The 17,944-nt window shown below is 43.6% G+C and overlaps 1 protein-coding gene across 3 annotated transcripts in view; it reads right to left on the bottom strand.

Annotated features, from left to right (window-relative positions):
• The window catches only part of DCLK1 (doublecortin like kinase 1), a 350,858-nt gene that overhangs the window by 87,756 nt on the left and 245,158 nt on the right, over positions 1 to 17,944 (bottom strand). For all 3 annotated transcript variants that reach the window (XM_050937227.1, XM_050937228.1, XM_050937229.1), the window contains exon 4: positions 12,912 to 13,028. In XM_050937227.1, the coding sequence (XP_050793184.1) occupies positions 12,912 to 13,028 (117 nt within the window). The remainder of the gene's footprint in view (positions 1 to 12,911; positions 13,029 to 17,944) is intronic.

Genomic DNA, 17,944 nt, shown 5'->3' with positions numbered 1-17,944 from the left:
GCTCCTTTGAAAATCCCAGTCTAAATGTCTCTATTTCCCCATTTTAAGCCTTGATTTTATTATCATTTATATAACATCTATATACATAATTTTTAATTTCTTCAGGATAAATGCTGAATACCACCAGTATAAGTAAGAAATTAAAAGAACCCAGGATCAAAGTAAAAACTGATCTTGATATCCCTAAGAGTGCAGGATTACTTCACTTCTTCTAGAGGCTTCTACCCCTGGTTGCAGGGAGAGTTGTGCTTCAGCACATTTATGAAAAATATGTTAGCTAAACATAATAGTGTGGATATAAATATGTCACCCCACTAAAGACAATCTGATATGTCAAGTCCCTGCCTTGGGGACCTAAAAGGCCTTCTTGAGATATACCTGACCAAGGTGGTTGAAGAAGAGTGGTCTCTTGGATGGCTAAGAATGAAATCTCAAAGCAACTGAAAATGTCCCTTTTTGCAATGGAACACAGCCACCTCTCCTCTGATACAGTACAAGACAGCACTCTGTTTACCTCAGCTCTCATTAAGATCCCATTTGTGTATGCTACAGCCCTATTTTGTTTACAGATGTATACAATTTTAAACTGGCACTGGTTTAAACTTGGTATATGATTTCTTTGCTTGATCACACACCACTAGATAATATAATACACTGTATAAATTCTTTAGGAACCTTGTCCTCTTCACAGATGATATAGGTACCGCCTAAGTTACACTGGATTTTATTACACCTCTTGCTACTGAAAAACTGATAAAAATACAGAAGTTTGTACTTAGAAAACTTTCTGTAATTCCTGTGAAAATCCAAGTGGAATTTTTGGTTGTTTTAATTTATGTGACTCATCATGAAGCTGAAGGAGCACTTGCTTCCATTTCCATTAAAAGCTTACCCACATACCATGAGCAGACTTTTTAATCATGTCTTAAGCAGTTGTAAAATCCCTTGTCTCGAGAAGATGGTGGCAATGAGGCAGCAACTCTATGGTGAATTTTTATTACTTTATGGGTGACCTCTCTCTTCTAAACCCCTGCAAAAATTTATTTCCCCAAACTTACAGCTGAAAAAAAAGTGTGAGCACTTGTTTTTATGCTGATTTTTTCTTCTCCAAAATGAACGTACATACAACTCTAGTGACCGAGGAAGACTGTAAGATTGAAATTTATTTCTTAAGATATTTCATGCACATGTTTCCAAGAATAGTTTAATTGCTATTTGCTGTACTAATTGAAACATTTGTAAAACAATGAAAAAATACAAAAAAATCTCAGCAAATTTTTATTATCTGAGATTTTGTACAAGATAGTTACAAATAATTATTGCTCTTTGATAGGCTTTGTTTTTTAAATAATGTCCTCAAATTCAAGTCTCTGGTATTTCTTATTATATCCTATTTACAGATACAATAGGGGCAGTGATAAAACAGACAAGCAATTAATTCTGCTAAAGGTCAAATGCAAGGCATTATAATTCAGAAGCTACTTTAAAAAAATAAAGAACCGTAAATAACAAAACAGCTCTGTCAGGACAACCTAATGAAAACATAACTCTCTCCCATTAAAAATATAAAGAAAACTTTACCTATTTTATTCAGTTCGGCAACCTGACTGCTCCTATGGAAATCACTTCCTAATCATAGGTGAGGCAAATAGCTTTGCTTAAAACTTTCCAACATAAGATCCTGTTTTTATTTACTTGATAATTTTAATGGTTTAGACAAATTTTCCATGCCAACCGTCTAACTTGGGCTGAATTGTTTTGGAAAGTTTCAGCGAAAACAAAGTGGTCATTTATCAGAATCAGTTAGGGGAAAACGACATTTTCTGACATTAATATTCTTATAAATGTCTCATTGAGAAGCTCTATCCCCATGCTTTGGGAGAGGGAGTGAAAATTGGCAAGATGTCTACCTAGTACAGGGGTGGGCAAACTATGGCCCAGGTGCCACATCTGGCCCTCCAGAGGTTTTAATCCTGCCCTCATGCTCCCTCCAGGGAGCGGGGTTGGGGGCTTGCCCCACTCTGCGCAGCTCCCAGAAGCAGCGGCATTTCCCTCCTCCAGCTCCTATGCATAGGGGTAGCCAGGGGGTTCTGCATGCTGCCCCTGCCCCAAACGCCGCCCTTGCAGCTCCCATTGGCCAGGAACTACAGCCAATGAGAGTTGCAAGGGTGGCACCTGTGGACAGGGAAGCGGGTAGATTCGCCTGGCAGCACCTCCGTGTAGGAGCTGGAGGTGAGACATGCCTCTGCTTCTAGGAGCTGCTTGAGGTAAGCGCCCCCCAGAGTCTGCACCCCTGATCCCCTCCCGTGCCCCAACCTCCTGATCCAGCCCTGATCCCCCTTGCACTCTCTGAACCCCTAGGTCCCAGCCCAGAGCGCCCTCCTGCACATCCAACCCCTCATCCCCAGCCCCACACCCCCATCCAGAGCCCTTATGCCCCCCGCACCTCAACCCCCAATTTCATGAGCATTCATGACCCGCCATACAATTTCCATACCCAGATGTGGCCCTCAAATCAAAAAGTTTGCCCATCCCTGACCTAGTATCAGAATGGGGGCACAAGGGGGATAGGGCTTGTAGGAAATGTAGCAGAACGGTCTGTAATCACTACAGTACACTTCCCTCTGAACCTAGAATAAAAGCCAGGGTTCTTGAGTCTCTACATTCCACTGATGTGAAATCTGACAGCTAAAAGTCTGCCTCCTCTCCCCTGGCAGCTGGCTCACATAGCGTAGTGGGTTGTCAATCTCTATCAGTTACTCTGTTAGCTCAAGTGGCAGAGGTCTGTGCTGTGGATTCTAAAGGTTCCAACCCTGTTGTTAAACCAATGCGAGTCAAAATGGTTCCACATGAAGAAATGTCAGGTTTTTTCTGGTTGCTTTTTTTGAAAATCTGGGAAATGACATACAAAAACACTACATTAAAAGAACGTTAAATTTGCAAAGTTAAGATTTCACAAGCAACCTTAAATCTGGCATTTCCAATTTCAGACCCTTTGTGTATATGCATTGTGATACCGTTTTTAGTTAGATGATCCCACAGTTTTTTCCCCCAGCACAGGACCTCTGCCTCATTCAGTACATAGGATGGGCAATGCTCACTGAATGAGCAGCTATCCTATATTTCATTTTATCCTTTTGTTCACTGTATAGCTTTGTGCCTTACTTACTGCACACCAATCAAACCACACTCTGAATACAGTAACTCCTCACTTAACATTGTAGTTATGTTCCTGAAAAATGCAACTAAGTGAAACGATGTTAAGCGAATCCAATTTCTCCATAAGAATGAATGTAAATGGCAAATGGGGAGGTTAGGTTCCAGGGACATTTTTTTTTTTGCTATACAGTACAATACTGTACTATAGTTGGGAGGTGCCCACTTTACCGCACACAGGCACAGCCCACTGGCACTGGAGACAATGAGGCAGGCAAGGAGGCTGAAGGTGCTGTAGGCTAGGAGAAGCACATTGCACAGCAGTAGCAACTTCCCCTACCCTGCAAGCATCAGGGGCGGGGGACTCAACCCTCGACCCCCCCACTCCACCCCTTCCCCCAAACCCCCACCCTTAACTCGCCTCTTCTCCCCACACTTTACTCCACATGCTGCGTCTTCACTCCTCCCTTTCCCTGCTGCCCACGGTAATCAGCTGGCTTGTGACGTTCAGGGGGCAGAAGGGAGGGGGGAGGAGCGAGGACTCAGCACGTAGGCTCCCCCCTCCCTCCTGCCCATGGCAATCAGCTGGCTTGCGGTGTTTGGGAGGCAGGGGAGGGAGAGGGAGCCTGCGTGCTGAGTCCTCACTCCTCCCCACTCCCTCCTGAACGCTGCAAGCCAGTTGATTGCTGCAGGTAGGAGGTGGGGGGAGAGGAGGGAGGCACAGATCCGCGGGGTCTGCCGGAGGGTGGGATGTGCTGTGGGGGGGTTAGGGGAGCTGATGGGGGGGCTGCCACCTGTGGACAAAGCAGGCAGCCAAATAACGTTATAGTGAAGCATTGCATAACTTTAAATAGAGCATGTTCTGTAATTGAGCGGGGACATAAGATGGAAACAACTTTAAGCAAGAGGACGTTAAGAGGGGAGTTACTGTACAAGAATTAATTTTCTTATGAGCTATTCTGTGGCACTCAGTACTGTAGCATCTGAGTGCTTCACAAATGTTAATGATTTAACTTCACAAGACTCCTAGAGGTTAGGTGGTATTATTCCAATTTTACACAGATGGGAACTGAGGCATATAGAAATTAAGGTCAAAAGTCTCCACTAATTTCAGTGCCTGATTTGAGATGCTGAGGACTGGATTTTTATGAGAACTTACCATTTTACAGCACTATTTGTGCTAAGAACGTAGCTCTCACTGATTTCGTCTGAAGGTGTGAGAGCTCAGCCACCATTCTGTAAATCAGATTACAGATTTTTATGTTGGCACCTCCAGATAATGAAGAACCCATAATTCGTGGTCACCTGTGAAAAGTTTTGTTTAAGTGAATTGCCCAGCATCACATGGGAACTCTGTGGCAGAGGCAAAAATTGGAACCAATTATCCAGGATGGCATTCAATTGCCTAAAGAGAAACCATACTTTCTTTCCTAACAGTCCCCGGTCTCATTCACCACACGCATTCCAACCTGCTGGATGCCAGGGGTGTAGTGGGGATGAGTTAGCTGGTTAAACCCAGAACTATAGGACATCCAGAAAGAGCCACAGATCCTATAAGGCAGCAGGACTACTCCTTTGGGAAGCGAAGACTGATTAAAACAACAAAAAAAAAAAAAATGCTGCAAGTGATATTGCTGCTAACTGCTATAGTGGCATCTTTTCATGGCTAGACTATATACTCCCATAGCATGCAAAGTAGCCCAGGAGTCTTTTAAAGAATGTGAGGTTTCATTGTTTTTTCTGAAAACAAAACCCAGCCATCAAATAGTAAGTCCTCAATGGTTTGTTGCACATTGGGTGTAATGCCCGAATTCTGCATCCATGAGGTGCAACTCATGGTTACAGCCACCACCATAATTCTGACCACGGCATCTGCTACATCCAGAGCTGACTGCAACAAGAGCTGAGCCACCATATATCCTTCTGCAAGGAAGGCCATAAACTCTTCCCTAGAGAGTTCGGGCAACTTGTCAATGAACTTAGACCTGGCCGTCCAATTGAAAAAGTCATATTTAGAGAGTAAGGCCTGCTGGTTTGCTATGCACATTTCCAAAGAGGAGGAAGTAAAAATCTACCATCCCATTAAGTACATCCTCTTGGAATCTTTGTCCTTAGGGAAGGACTTATACATCTCCTGATGTGGGTGCTATCATTTGCTGAAGTTACCACCAGTGAGTCGAGGCTGGATGGAAGTAGAAGCCATCAAAATCCTTCATATGGATGAAGTACCACTTCTCAAATGCTTTGCTGTGGGAGACAATGAAGCTGGAGCATTCCCAGAGGTCCTTTGCAGGTTCCAAGAGAGCCTCATTTATTGGAAGGGCTTCTCTCTCTGGAGCTGGTGACTGGACAATATCCAGAGGCTTATGCGTATTCTCCTGCAGGAATTCCACCCACATAACCAAGGTAGAGACCATAAGGCATATTAGGACCTCCTGAAGCATAACGTCCTCCGGTACCAAGGGAGAGGAGGATTCCAGCACAGTAGAGTCATCCATGGAGGACAAGGAAGTGGTTTGCTATGCTGACAATGGGTCCTGTTCTTGCACCACAGGATCTGGTCAGAATAATCCTGAAGGGCCAGAGGGAATGAGCTCAACAGTTGCTTGCAGCTAAGGTGGTCTGGGAGCAGGAGCCACCATTGGCATGAGTGATCTAGCTCTGGAGCAGGTCAAGTCATACCTCAGGGACCGAGGAGCGTCCTATGGACTCCAAGGAGGACATTAGGCTTATGGATAATGGATTAGTGGCTAGAAGGCACCATGTCAAAAGACCCTGTCCTGATTATAGGACAGATGCCAATCTTGGTACCAATGGTGATCTAAGGGCTCTCTCTGGCACCTATCCAATGATGAGGGACAGGACAATCCTGAGCTACATCATGAGGAGTCCTGGAGGTTCTCTGATGACAACTGGGCAAACAACAATCAGATAGATCTGAAGCCCAATACAGGGGCATTATTGGTGCCAAAGAGGAATGGGGGACTGGCAGTGAATGATACACTCTCCCATCCAGTACCAGGAGAGATGCCAGTACTGAGGCTAAGGGAGGTATCAAGCTCGATGAAGGGATGTGCCATCACGACAATGATGATGCTGAAGAATCCCTTGATGTTAAAGGATTCTTCTGTGCTGGGCCCACTATAGGCCCCAACTCAAAAGCTGAGGCCCAGGCAGCGTGAGCTGTGGTGCCAATGAGCCTGGCAGCTCTGTGACATGGCCAGAAGGTGCTAGTGGCACAATGGCGGGTGAGGCCGTAGAAACCAAGGCACTAGTGAACTCTTGAACCAGTAGTGAGTCTGAGACTGAAAAGCAAAGCAGGTCTTATGCCGCTGTCGGTGCTGACATCACTGATACCAAACTCAACATAGCTGGAACCAGAGTTGACAATACAGGCTCTTGGAGACTTCAGTACAATATCAGGGAGCAGTTAGATGGACCTTTATCCTGTGTGCCAGAGGGAGTATGATGCTGTTCAGCACTCCTCTTGGAAGTCAATGAGGAGTCACCCCGAGTCCTAGAGTCACCCCGAGTCCTAGAATGCTTTTTGTAGGACTTCTTCCTCAATATACCAGAGGAGGGGGAATGCTCTTTCTTCCTCTTGGGGAAGATGGCAGAGCCCAAGTGCAGAGCAGCATTACCGGCTGAATCTGAAGATGACCACTAAACAGACAAGGGCCTCACTGCCTAAGTGGGCCTCACGGCCTGCTCCAGCAGGTGGTGCTTCAGCCACAAGTCTCTCATCACCTGAGGCCTCCTTGTGAATGATTTGCAGATGGAGCACCACTCTTGACCAAAACACAACAAGCACCGTATGTGGGGATGTGATGGGTTGGATCACAGAAACCCCGTTGGGAGCTGCCACCCGATGTGCCCAGACTACCTCTATCACCGCTTTCCCTGCCAGCTCAGGACTCCAGCACCCTGTCTTGCCGAGCCAGACACTCCCATCTGCTCCAGCAAAGACCCAGGGTCTGAATTACTTGACTCAAAGCAGCAAGTTTACCTGAAAGCAGCTAACAGAAGTGTTCCTGTCTTTAACACTTAGATGCCCAACTCCCAATGGGGTCTAAACCCAAATAAATCCGTTTTACCCTGTATAAAGGTTATACAGGTAAACTCATAAATTGTTCACCCTCTATAACACTGATAGAGAGAGATGCACAGTTGTTTGCTCCCCAACTATTATTAATTAACTCAGAGTATGTATTAAGTAAGAAGTGATTTTATTAAATACAGAAAGTAGGATTTAAGTGGTTCCAAGTAGTAACAGACAGAACAAAGTAAGTCACCAAGCAAAATAAAATAAAATGCACAAATCTATGTCTAATCAAACTGAATACAGATAAGATCCACACCAGTTCCAGAATGCTTCCTTTTACAGACTAATCTCCTTTTAGCCTGGGTCCAGCAATCACTCACGCCCCTTGTAGTCACTGTTCTTTGTTCCAGTTTCTTCCAATTATCCTGGGAAGTGGAAATGCTCTCTCTTTAGTCAGCTGAAGACAAAATGGAGGGGTCTCCCAGGGGTTTAAATAGACTTTCTCTTGTGGGTGGAGACTCCCTCCTCTCTCCTATGCAAAGTCCAGCTTCGAGATGGAGTTCTGAAGTCACCTGGGCAAGTCACATGTCCATGCATGACTCTCAGTCGTTACAGGCAGAAGCCATTGTCCACATGGTATTTTGTATGTCTCCAGGAAGACTTAGGCAGATTGGAGCATTCCAAGACGCATTGTTCCCCAAGTGCTTCCCGATCGGGTCCTTAACCTTGCGAATTCTTTCCTAAAGAAGCTGACCAAACGCCTCACAAAGCTTACTTAGAAATCAAGCCAGTATACAGCCAATATTCTTAACCTCAAGTACAAAATGATATATGTATACAAATAGGATGAATAGATATAGTAGACCATAACCTTTACAGAGGTATGTTACATGGCACAGGCAGCACAGTTATGTCATAGTCCCATAAAGCGTTATGGGTACAGCGTCACAGGGGATCATTGTTGGGAACTGCCTTTCCCCACCCCCACCCCAACAGAAAATGCTTGAACCCTAGTGAGGGCATCGCGCAGGGCAGCCAACTATTCTAATTAATACTAAACTTTATTGAAGATACCACTACTATATACAAGAAATTCTTCTCAAAGACTGAGACAGAAAGTGCAAGGTGAAGAACACCACGCAGCTCCGACTCTATCCATGGGAAGTAAGAAGGAACTGAGGAGGCTGGGATAGTGCTGCCCTTATATGGCCAGGGGAGGAGCCAGAGCTGCAGGCTGCGAGTGGCACCCCACCAGCTATTGCTAGCTAAAATTCTCTGCTCAGGTGTGCAGGACAGACATACACCGAAGTAGGATACATGGCTGCATCTACTCGAAGAAGAAGTTTGGAGGAGCAAGGAGTACACCATGATATAGGGATTGGTGATTTGGGTGGAGAGAGGCGGCCTGCATTAACATTGCGTTTTACCCATTCTGCAGCACCCAAATGGTGACTTAAGAGGTTGTGATCTACTGGACATTGTAGCAATTCACTCAAGCAGAAATGATCTGGTCCTTATTCCAGTTGTACAGCCCATACAATGTAAGAGAGCAGATTTGTACCACATCAGAGATTTGGAACATAAGAACGGCAATACTGAGTCAGACCAAAGGTCCATCTAGCCCAGTATCCTGTCTTCCAACAGTGACCAATGCCAGGTGCCCCAGAGGGAAGGAACAGAACAGGTATCCACCTGTGATCCACCCTGCCACCCATTCCCAGCTTTTGGCAAACAAGGCTGGAGACACCATCCCTGTCCATCTTGGCTAATAGCCAACGATGGACCTATCCTCCGTGAATGTGTGTCCAGAAGATGTGATAGTTTTTTTCTCATTTGGCTGAGTGTCTGAATTATTGCTACAGAGACAATATGAAAGGAATTAATAAGCGTGGAAGAACATCAATATGGAAACTGGAGGCAATTTTTCCCTCTTTGTCCTTTAATAGTGTTAGATGAAATCTTGTAGGTAAAAGTGAACAGGTTGTATAAAGAGGTTGTACATTTCAGCAATTAAGAGCTTGGCAGACAAAAGATGTGTGTATTAATCATGTCCTGGAACATTGCTGAAATAGCGTACACTTAATGCTGCATTTCCTGGTTTTCAGAAGTTGAGTTATGCTCAACTCAGTGTTCTGCAAGGGGATGACATATCACTAAACAACCTTAACTTAGCTTCAACCTACGTTTTTGCTACTGAATTTATTATAAACCCTTGATTCACTTCCTGAGCACCATCCATCATGTGCACTGAATGAGGCAGCGGTCCTGTGGAAATAGTATGTGATCATGTGATTAAAGACTGTTATATGCACAAGCAGGACAAATTAAGACTGCATGGGAAAATTCTGGCATTTCCTAATTTTTGAGTGCTTGACTTTGCAACCCTAACATTCTTTTCTGTATGTAATTTAAATGGCCAGTGTTTCTACCTTAATAAATAATTATTTATACAAAGTGGAACAGTTGCAACAGAAAAGATAGCAGGACTCTCCATCCCACCCTCTGGGGAGGTCACCTAGTATGTAGAAGACTCAGATACCAAATTAGGCAGAACAGAGACTTGAACCTCTGTCTCCCACATCTCAGATAAGTGCCCTAACCATTTGGCTATTGGCTATTTTGGAGTGGGTCAGTCTGTGTCTCAGAACTTCACAAGTCTCATTTTTGTCGTGCATTGGAACAAAAATAAATCGCAAGTTTTAATTCTTTCACAATACAGAATTCTTGCTTTCTGGCCAATCCTGCTATTACCCTCATGTCCAAAACCATACTGTGTTAACATATTTGCCAACATGTAAAACATTTTGCCAGAATATTTTTTCTAAATACACCACAAGATTTGGGGTCTGCCAGAGGGATCTCTATATACCTAATTTGTGCACAGAAGCATGGTGACTTTGCACAGAAATGTTGATGAACAGATTAATGCAGTATACATTAAGCTAATTCCATCCATAAGTATAGCCTTAATGTCAATGCAGAGCCAATACAACAGCTAACAGGCCCTCACTTTTTAAAGTTTGATTTAACTTTATTCTCCACACCTATAAATTGCATGGTACTCAATTTATGTTCAGGATCAAGGAATAAATCCACTCTGTTGGGTTTTGCATGTTGGGTTAAAACACTGTTCCTTACACTGTCTGAATAAATAATTGTCCCCTATAAAATTACTTAATTCTACTCCCTATATCATTAGTTCTCCTCATTACCTCTTTGCAGGATTCCTCTACTTCTGCTGCTGTTATGGTATCATATTCCTTGGACCTAAGCTGACCATATAGTTCACTGGGAAAGCTGTTCAAGCCCTCAGACTTTCCCAGCCAAACTAGGCTATCTGGCAGGTATATGTTAAACAGGGTTCATCAGTGAATAAACTAATCCCTATACATAGTTTAAGCAATCTGGGACCCTTAGAGATAAAATACACCATATACTAATAAATATTTTTCACACTAGACACAAGACAAGAAATGCTCATCATTTTAATTTTCAAAAGGTTTTTAAGGTATAATAAGGTACAGTAACTCCCCACTTAACGTTCTCTCGCTTAATGTTGTTTTGATGTTACATCCCTGCTCCATTACAGGACATGCTCCATTTAAAGTTGTGCAATGTTTCACTATAACGTCGTTTGGCCGCCTGCTTTGTCCACGGCTGGCAGCCGCCCCCCCCATCAGCTTCCTTATGCCCCCCCTCAAGCGCCTCCTACCCGCCAGCGGACCCTGCGGATCAGCGCTTTCCCCCTGCTCCCCATCTCATGCCCGTGGCAATCAGCTGGTTTGCGGCATTCAAGAGGCTGGGGAGAGGAGTAAGGATGCAGCGCACAGTCTCCCCCACTGCCTCCTCAGTGCCACAAACCAGCTGATTGCTACGGACAGGAGACGGGGGGAGCAGGGGGAAGGCACTGATCCACGGGGTCCACTAGCAGGCAGGAGGTCCTGGGGGCGGGACGGTCATAGGGGAACTGATAGGGGGGCTGCCAGCCTGTTTCACACCTGTATTAAATTGCTTGTTTAAAATTGTTTGAAATGTATATAATGCCTTTTGTCTGGCAAAAAAAAAAATTTCCCTAGACCCTAACCTCTGCTATTTATATTAATTCTTATGGGGAAATTGTATTCGCTTAACATCGTTTCGCTTAAAGTCGCATTTATCAGGAACATAATTACAAAGTTAAGTGAAGAATTACTCTATGGCTTTATCTGCAGGTTGCAATCTCGTGTGTTCTCTGTGGATACGGTTGCCAACCCTCCAGGATTGGCCTGGAGTCTCCTGGAATTGGCATCCCTCTCCCAGTGATGATTGAAAGCAATCAGGGAGATTTTAATAAGATATTTTAAGAAAATGACATTACGTCATGTTGGGAAAAAAAACTCCCAGAATAGCTTCAGTCAGAGTTGGCAACTCTACGTTGTACACATATCTGCATATCCACTATTAAGAACTGTTAATTGCATATTCACTGGTCACCATTGAAAGCTAACCAATTACTTACTTTTCTCTTGGGGAAAAACTGCAGAGAGGAACACCAGCCAGACACTCCAGCCAGTAGTATAGCTGCAGAAACAGCACAAACCAGGGGGATTTGTGCATTGGGGGGATGGAATAAAAAATGGGGCCCAGCAAGGCCGCCCCTTCGCCAACAACCTCTAGACTTGTGCACAGGAGACCTCCCCCATTCCGGGAGCACTGGGATATAGGGGTGCCCTGCCTCCCCCCACATGTTGTTGGAAAAGAAACAGCTAGAGACTCCAGCTGATAGGAGCAGCTATAAAAGCAGCCAACTCAGGTACCTTCAGACATTCAGAGAAATGTTTATAATTTTGACTGGACTTTCTCAACCCTGGGTTCATTGGCTGTTTGCTCCAACCCTCCTCAGTCTCTTTACCTGAGTTTCATTTCCTAACTGCTTCATTTACCATCTTCTCCCTTGCCCTATCCCCTTCATGGGAGAGGGATTAGTCTATCGAGTGTGTATAGAGGGCTGCATGAAGATCCAAGTTTTTGCCACGGTACATTCAGTGCATTACTGCAGTAACCCTGACTCTCAGATATTATGGTTACTGCAGGTACCTGGAACAGTAAGATTTCATGGCACAGAGACTGTGTAAAATGTACTGTTTAATTTTGAAGATTTTAGCACAATAGAATCTATTGTTTTTCTGCAAATGATCCCTCTGCATTGTGAGTATTTTTCTATCAGTCTAAGCTGTCTTTTCTTGCCTTTTAACTGTCTCCTCTTAGATAAACCTACCCCTGCCCCCCCCCAAAAATCATGGAACTAACATGTTGTTTGTTGCCATCACATTGTTCACTCTGCTTGTGTGTTATACTCCTATCCCCACCGCATGTCTATCTTGTCTATTTACACTGTGAACTCTTCTGTCTATTACTCTGGGCTTGTACAATGTCTATCCATTCTTGGTTTGTCAGGCACTTCCATAACAAACATGACTAACTATAACAGTAGTTACCATGTTGTGGTATTTAAGATTTTGCAATACAGGTATTTTTCTACAATTTAGATTGGGAAATAAACATGGTCTCTCAGAAACCGAGGTAACTGTCTGATACAAAACACGACATTTTAGTGTAAAGTATTGTATATGTACAGTATCTTGCAAAAAAAACCCAGAGATTTTAACATTTTACCAATTGCATTCAAAAGCATTTGTTTTTGCTAGTAGGAAACATTTCTTCTTTGCTTTACCTGAGCTGGTAGAGGCAGGAGACTTGCTGCGTCTAGATGGACCTGGGCTCTTCGTGGTGCTCCTACGTGATGTTGAAGCTATTTTGGTATAGGAAGTAGATTTCACTACCCGACATTCTAAAAGACAAAGAAACTGTACAAGTTAGCAGTTAAGGAAACTAGGAAAGAAATGTTGGAAAAACAGCACAGAAACCATAAACATTTAATCCACGCTTATATTTATTCCTCTTAAGAAGTTTTATGGGAGAGGGAAGAATTTATTGAATCTGTACAGAGGGCCCCATTAAAATCCATGCTTTTGCCACTCTACAGTGAATACAATACTGCAGCAACCCTGACTCATAAATATTATGTTTACTGCAGGTACATGGAACAGAAAGATTTCATGGCACAGAGACCATGTAAAATTTACAGTTTACTCTTGAAGATTTTATAATCCATTGTTTTTCTGTAAATGATCCCTCTGCATTGTGATGTATCAGAGGGGTAGCCGTGTTAGTCTGGATCTGTAAAAGCAGCAACGAATCCTGTGGCATCTTATAGACTAACAGACGTTTTGGAGATGAGCGTGCATCTGACGAAGCGGGTATTCACCCACGAAAGCTCATGCTCCAAAACGTCTGTTAGTCTATAAGGTGCCACAGGATACTTTGCTGCTTCTGCATTGTGAGTGTTTTTCTATCAGTCTAAGCTGTATTTTCTAGGAGAACGTACCAGAAGACTGCTCTTATATATCAAAATGTTAAGAGTATACGTCTGATATGATGCAGGTGTCTGTCACTCATGAAAGATTTGAGGAAAATGAAGCAAGGTTGTTGCTCCTGCTTAATTCTCTGGTGAGGAACAACCCACCCTGTAGCACATGTAATTCATCATAGGTTGAGGGAAATGGCACTATTTGCTCATAAGAAACAACAGTAAAATCAATGAAGGGGCGAAATTACTCTCCCACTTGAGAACACAGCAAGCTGTTCGGGTTAGAGTTTATATACACCCACACGGCTCTTGCATTCATGCCTGCAAAATGGTTCTTGTCCTGAGGATGGATAGAATATATGTGCATGAAAGCAGAGGGATTACAGTCATAATGGTAACAAATTTCATCATCAGACACTTCACAGAGTTTAAAACAAACAAACAAAGATTTAGGCTTTTTAGCCCAGATAGGATTAGAAGATTCGGCAACAATGTGTGCACTGAGTTCACATGACAGCATCACTTCACTTTCTTAATTTAAGAGAAAACGATCCACTAGTTTATTTGTGCATCAGGACTGTCTTCCCATCTTCCTCCACAGAGGTTCCTTCCAAATTGTTTAAGAGAAACGAACAAGCTTTTTGGTGTCACTGGCCAAAACACACTGCATATATGTATATCATTTATCTTTAGAGTCAATCAATGGCACCTGTGATGTAGTTCAGACAAGAAAGAAGGAGAATCAAGCACAAATAATCAACTGTACCATATCTATCAACAAGGAATGTAATCAAGTATATTTCTAGTGGCTATCCTAACAATTTTCAGGACCTCAAGCTACAGGAGTGGATAGGAGGAGGAATTGATGAGTTACTAGGGAAGTGTCTGGAGGAGCCATGAGGAGACCTTGTACCGGTGATAAGCAGAAATGCGGAATGCATTTGCTCTGTTCTAAAAAGGTAGTTACTAGCTGAAACCAGTAATACACCAGGGTAAAATTTTCAATTGTATTTCCACTAGAAACTGTGAGAGAAATGTCACACTAATATATTTACATCAAAAGAAGATCCAAAAACCTTCTGCGCATGTCAAACACAGGAAGTTCTTTAGGTCAAGGTTTAAAACATAAGGTAATATAACGTGTCAAATTCTTTGTTTTTTATGGAACTAATGCCACTAATGATGCATACTGAAAAAAAAAAAGTGTGGGACATAGGCGCAGAATTTCTAATCTGCCAGAGGGTGCTCCCCGTGACTCCAGCTAGGCCCTACCTCCACTCTATCGCTTTCCCCAAAGTGCCACCCTGCCCTGCTTCTTCCCACCCCCACTCTGCCTTGCCCCATCTCTTCCTGCCCTGCCCCCACCCTGCCTCTTCCCCATCCAGTTTCTCCCCCTTCCCCAGGGATGCTGTGCCCTCGCTCCTCCCCCCTCACCCACAGCACATCCTGATGCCACAAAACATCTGATCCGCGACAGGCGGAAGGTGCTGAGAAGGAGGGGGAGGTGCTGATCAGTGAGGCCCACCAGTGGGCAGGAGGCGCTGGGGGAAGGGGGAGGTTCTGGTACGGGGGCTCTTCCTCGCCCGCCTATCTCTCGCCTCCCTGTTTGTCTCCTCATGCCACTCGCCCACCCGACTCCTCTCCCTACTGCCTCCTCTTGATTTTATCGAAGACTCCAAATCATGGGGTCAAGGGCAGTCTTCCCGATTAGCCATACCCAAGGAACAGCTCTGTTAATAGGTGCTATGCAAACCACTAATACAGATGGATCTCATTACCCAAAACTATTAGAATACAGTCTAGTTCACTTGACAAGAGCAAATCCCTCACATACAGTCCCTTAAAAGCAAGGAAATATCTAGTTAAGAGAACTTTCCTTACTGTATATTGTGGTTAGATGTTCTGTTGTGTGTGTGTGTTCTCCCTGTGTGCTGTCCCAGCTCTGCGCAGACTGCTGGCATGGCAGACCTCAAGCGGACTGCAAGATCCATTAAGGTATGAAGGCACCCAACCAGGTTTATTGTTGACAAAAACATGGTATTAGCACTTGGCAGACCCTACAGGGATACTAAAACATGTATGCCCATGACAATGGACGAAGCAAACTGTGGTCTGGAAAGGCAAGCATGTGGGATAGTTGCCTCTGCAGCACACACCAGTGTGTGGCAACTTTTATCTTCAAATATTGTAATAGCACTAGACAACAAGAGTAAGGGCATGTCTACACTGTAGCACTACATCAGTGCACCTGGTGAAGACATTCTATACCAACAGGAGAGCGCTCTCCTGTTGGCATAATTGCTCCATCTCAGTGAGAAGTGTAAGTTCCTGCTGACATAGCACTGGCGTAGACAGTGCAAAACTTGCATCACTTGGTGGGAGTGGGGGGTTCCACACCCCCAAGCGACGGAAGTTAGATCAACTTAACTGGTAGTGTAGAGCTTCTCTAAGTTTCCACTGAGGAATTTAACACTATTGTACTACTAAGCCTCTGCTTGCCAGACACTGAGATTAATAGGTCTTGACTTTGTTTCAAAGTTTATATACAAGATTCTGCTGTCACATTCCCACTTGGAAAACTAAGCTGTAATGTAAGCTAACAGTTTCCACTAAATAATGGAATTAATCACCCCAGAATGGCCACTTCCATACATAAAGACTAAATCAGCTGCAGCAGTATTGGGGAGGGCATAAGGCTAGGTATATTACATTAAAAATGATTAGAAAAAAATAATAATTTTCCACTTCGATTGAGATGGTAATGGAATTTCAGCCAAAGGAGAAGGGAAAAACAAGCAACCCCAACCCCACCCCCACCTTCTGTACACAGCATCACCCTTTCCTGACTGCACAGTGATTCATGTAGGCTTCATAAGTTATAAAATAAAACAGTATGAATTTCTCCTGATTTTCTTTTTGTCCCTCTCAACCAAATCAGAGAGTACGACAGGAACAGAGCCCCACCCACACAAAGAAACAGTGAAAAAAAGGTCTCTTGACTCTCTTGACCACAGGGCTAGGCACAGTCAAAAGGAGAACAGAGAAGTAGTAAAAGGTTTTTTCAGAGTATGTTCAGATGGGACTCAGAATGTTTGGCAAAGCTCTATTATTTCCCGTCACCACTGTCTGATATAGACTGATGAAGGATCAAGACAGTTTGGGTGTAAATGCTGATTCTATGCACAATAATACAAAGAAAAAAGGAGTCAACACTTATGTATTACTACAAAACTCTGTTCCAAGATGCAGAATGCCAGATAATAGATTTCAGCAAGAATATCTAGCAATAAAAATGTTATATATTATACCACTAAGAAAACTGCAAAATGACAACTAGAACAGACAACCACAAAATATGAGCAGTATACATACTGACTGTGGTTCTTTGAGTTCCATTGTAGCAAGGAGCATTAGCCTACGAAGTTCAAGACATCTGAACAATATTACCAATTATCACATTGAGAGAAAGAGGAGAGGAATTGATACCACTGAGCTATCGTAACAACATAAGAATGGCCATACTGGGTCAGACCAAAGGTCCATCTAGTCCAGTATCCTGTCTTCTGACAGTGGCCACTGCCAGGTGCCCCCGAGGGAATGAATACAACAGGTAACTATCAAGTGATCCATCCCCTGTTGCCCAGGCCCAGCTTCTGTCACACAGAGGGTAGGGACACCATCCCCGCCCATCATGGCTAATAGCCATTGATGGACCTGTGTCATAAACAGATAGCTAAGGGTTAATGTTCTTTTACCTGTAAAGGGGTAACAACAGTAACCTGAAACACCTGACCAGAGGACCAATCAGGAAACAAGACTTTTTCAAATCTGGGTAGAGGGAAGTTTTGGGTGTGAGTTCTTTGTCTTGGGTCTGTGCCCTCTCGGCTCTGAGAGTGATTTTTCTATCTCCAGGCTTTCTAATCTTCTGTTTCAAAGTTGTAAGTACAAGGATAGTAAGACAATAGGTTTATATATTTTTTTTTGTATTTACATGTGTGTAGTTGCTGGAATGTTTTAAATTGTATTCTTTTGGAATAAGGTTGTTTATTCACTTTTTTTCTTAAGCAATTGACCCTGTATATTGTCACCGTTATACAGACACTATATTTTATGTCCTTTTTCATTCTTTTTATATAAAGCTTTCTTTTTAAGACCTGTTGGAGTTTTTCTTTAGTGGGGACTCCAGGGAATTGAGTCTGCAGCTCACCAGGGAATTGGTGGGAGGAAGAAGTCAGGGGGAAAATCTCTTTGTGTTAGATTTACTAAGCCTGACTTTGCATACCCTCTGGGTGAGGGGGGAGAGAGGTTAGCTCTCTCGGTGCTTGTGTTTCAAGGAC

This window comes from Gopherus flavomarginatus, chromosome 1, assembly GCF_025201925.1.
Source record: "Gopherus flavomarginatus isolate rGopFla2 chromosome 1, rGopFla2.mat.asm, whole genome shotgun sequence".
In the NCBI taxonomy this organism is placed as follows: Eukaryota; Metazoa; Chordata; order Testudines; family Testudinidae; genus Gopherus; species Gopherus flavomarginatus.
The sequence above is the reverse complement of the archived record's forward strand: the minus strand, read 5'-3'. Positions and strand labels throughout refer to the sequence as shown.